Source organism: Austrofundulus limnaeus, unplaced genomic scaffold (assembly GCF_001266775.1).
Source record: "Austrofundulus limnaeus strain Quisiro unplaced genomic scaffold, Austrofundulus_limnaeus-1.0 Scaffold680, whole genome shotgun sequence".
NCBI lineage: Eukaryota > Metazoa > Chordata > Actinopteri > Cyprinodontiformes > Rivulidae > Austrofundulus > Austrofundulus limnaeus.
Window position 1 is genome coordinate 28,865 of NW_013953082.1, and position 2,215 is coordinate 31,079.

At 38.8% G+C, this 2,215-nt stretch overlaps 1 protein-coding gene across 1 annotated transcript in view; it reads left to right on the forward strand.

Moving 5' to 3' along the window:
* Positions 1-441: 441 nt before the first annotated feature.
* pvalb9 (parvalbumin 9) overlaps positions 442-2,215 on the forward strand; it is a gene marked incomplete at its 5' end in the record, with an annotated part of 3,986 nt that continues 2,212 nt past the window's right edge. The window contains 3 exon segments of the mRNA XM_014027753.1: positions 442-509; positions 960-1,092; positions 1,434-1,543. Coding sequence (XP_013883207.1) covers positions 449-509; positions 960-1,092; positions 1,434-1,543 — 304 coding nt within the window.

Below are 2,215 nucleotides of genomic sequence, written 5' to 3' on the forward strand. Positions count from 1 at the left end.
TGTTGGACCTGGGTGGTTTCATTTTTATACTTTTTAACTTCATCAAATGACTCGAATTTTATTTTCCTCATTATAAACTCWTACATTACGGCCCCTCTTATTAGTCCCCAAATAATTTCTCCACAGCCCATAGGAGCCRTTTATTCTGCAAAGTTCATCTAATAGCTGAGGGGAGAGAAATACGCTCAGTGATTAAAAGAAAGCAGAATAAACAAAATGAAATGTTAAAAGAGTGTAAATGCAGTTTTGTAGCTGTCAGTATTTAAAGTGTAGCAGGAGATTGGGTTTTTATTGGATCATGCATCTGCAGCCATGAGGACAAGGGAAAATGAGATGGAGAGCAAACAGCGAAAGTCTGACGTAGCGAAGAGATCGTGTGTGTCAGAAAGAGAAAGTTTGTGTGTGTGAATAATTTAAAGAGGCTTTTCTTGTGCCTTACAGGTCTGACATGTCGCTCACCTCCATTCTGTCAGCTGAGGCCATTGAAAAAGCTGTCAAGGACTGTGAAGGTAAACCCACCGTTGAAAGTATTTGCAGAAAACAAAAAGGTTTCCACTCACTAAATGCGAGCTTCAATTCTGAAAATTCACATCCACGTTAATCCTGAACGACTCACGTTTTGTTGCCTCGGTCTGTCTTCAAAACACCGTCAATCACTCCGGCGTATAATCCTCTCCACAGCTGTATTAGTTTTTTAAACCATCGTTCATAAAAAGCCACGTTCGGTTAAAAAATTTGGAGTTGGAAAAAGGTTTTTAATCAATGCATTTGTTTTAGTGAAGGCACGCACTGCTGGCTTTAAAAAGATAAATGCTGCCTTAATCTGCACATCAGCCACCAACCTGGTGACCTTCAGGGTCAGTCTCAGTGTCTATTCAGGCTCCTGCTTTTCCACGTTTACATTTGTATGTATGTATGTGTGTGTCTGTGTGTGTCTGTGTTTGTGTGTGTGTTACAAGCTCCAGATTCGTTCTGCCACAAGAAGTTCTTCCAGATGTGTGGCCTGTCCTCAAAGACGCCTCAGGAGGTTAAAGATGTCTTCCAGATCCTCGACGAGGACAACAGCGGCTACATCGAGGAATCTGAGCTCAAGTGTGTAAAACGATAGCTGGGATGTGGAGTTTYCTGCAAGGCGGCGATTTTAAAACGCTGAGTCGTTACTTTAAGTTTTTACCACTCTCATAACCAGCACTTCTCAGGGCTTCATTCCGACATGTCAACAACTTACTGACAAAATTAATCCTGTTACTGTAAAAATCACACACTAGTATTGTATTCCCGGATTAGGTAATCTTGTAATCCGTAAGGAGTGAAGTGGTATTGTTGTATTTCTGTTATGTAATTCACATTGTGTGATGAGAGCTCAGGGTTGACTTTAGGGATTGGTGTTTGTGTGKGTCTGTGCGTGCGTGCGTGCGTGTGTGTGTTTCCAGGTTCTTCCTGCAGCGGTTCGTCCCCGGTGCGCGAACCCTGAGCGATGCAGAAACTAAGAAATTCATCTCATCAGCTGATGACAACAGTGATGGCAGAATTGGAGTAGACGGTGAGGATCTGATTTCTCACTTTCATAAAACTGCAGCAGAGGCAGAGATGACCTCATTGGTTGGTTTAATCTCAGGTGATGGAATTAGTATTTTTTTTAAAATGCTGTGTCATCAAATCTGCAAATTTAACACCGGTTTAAATCACCTGTGTGATTTTGGAGTGGAAAAAYAAATCATTCTTGGTTTTGTTATTTTAAAGATGTATTTAAACTACCTACAGCATCAAGTGGGGGTTTGTAGTACTAATTAAAAACTTTCAAACTTTGTTCAAAATGTTTCTTAGCAGGCTCTGAGTGGGACAGTCTTCAATGAAGGAAATATTAGTAAGAATAAATAAAAAATATGCAAATTAATTAATATAATTCAGTATTATATTATATTATATTATATTATATTATATTATATTATATTATATTATATTATATTATATTATGGGGTGTCCTGACACCATTTTTTTCTCAAATTAAGTATGAGCACAAGTACTTCAATAAGGGTATTCATCAATATTGAGTACCAGTACTGAGTACTTATTGAGTTATAAGTAAAACATTACACGACTTTAAAAACATCTACCCATACATCATCTGTTCATTCAGTCCATCCATCCATCCATTCATCCATCCATCCATCATCCATCCATCCATCCATCCATCCATCATCCATCCATCCAT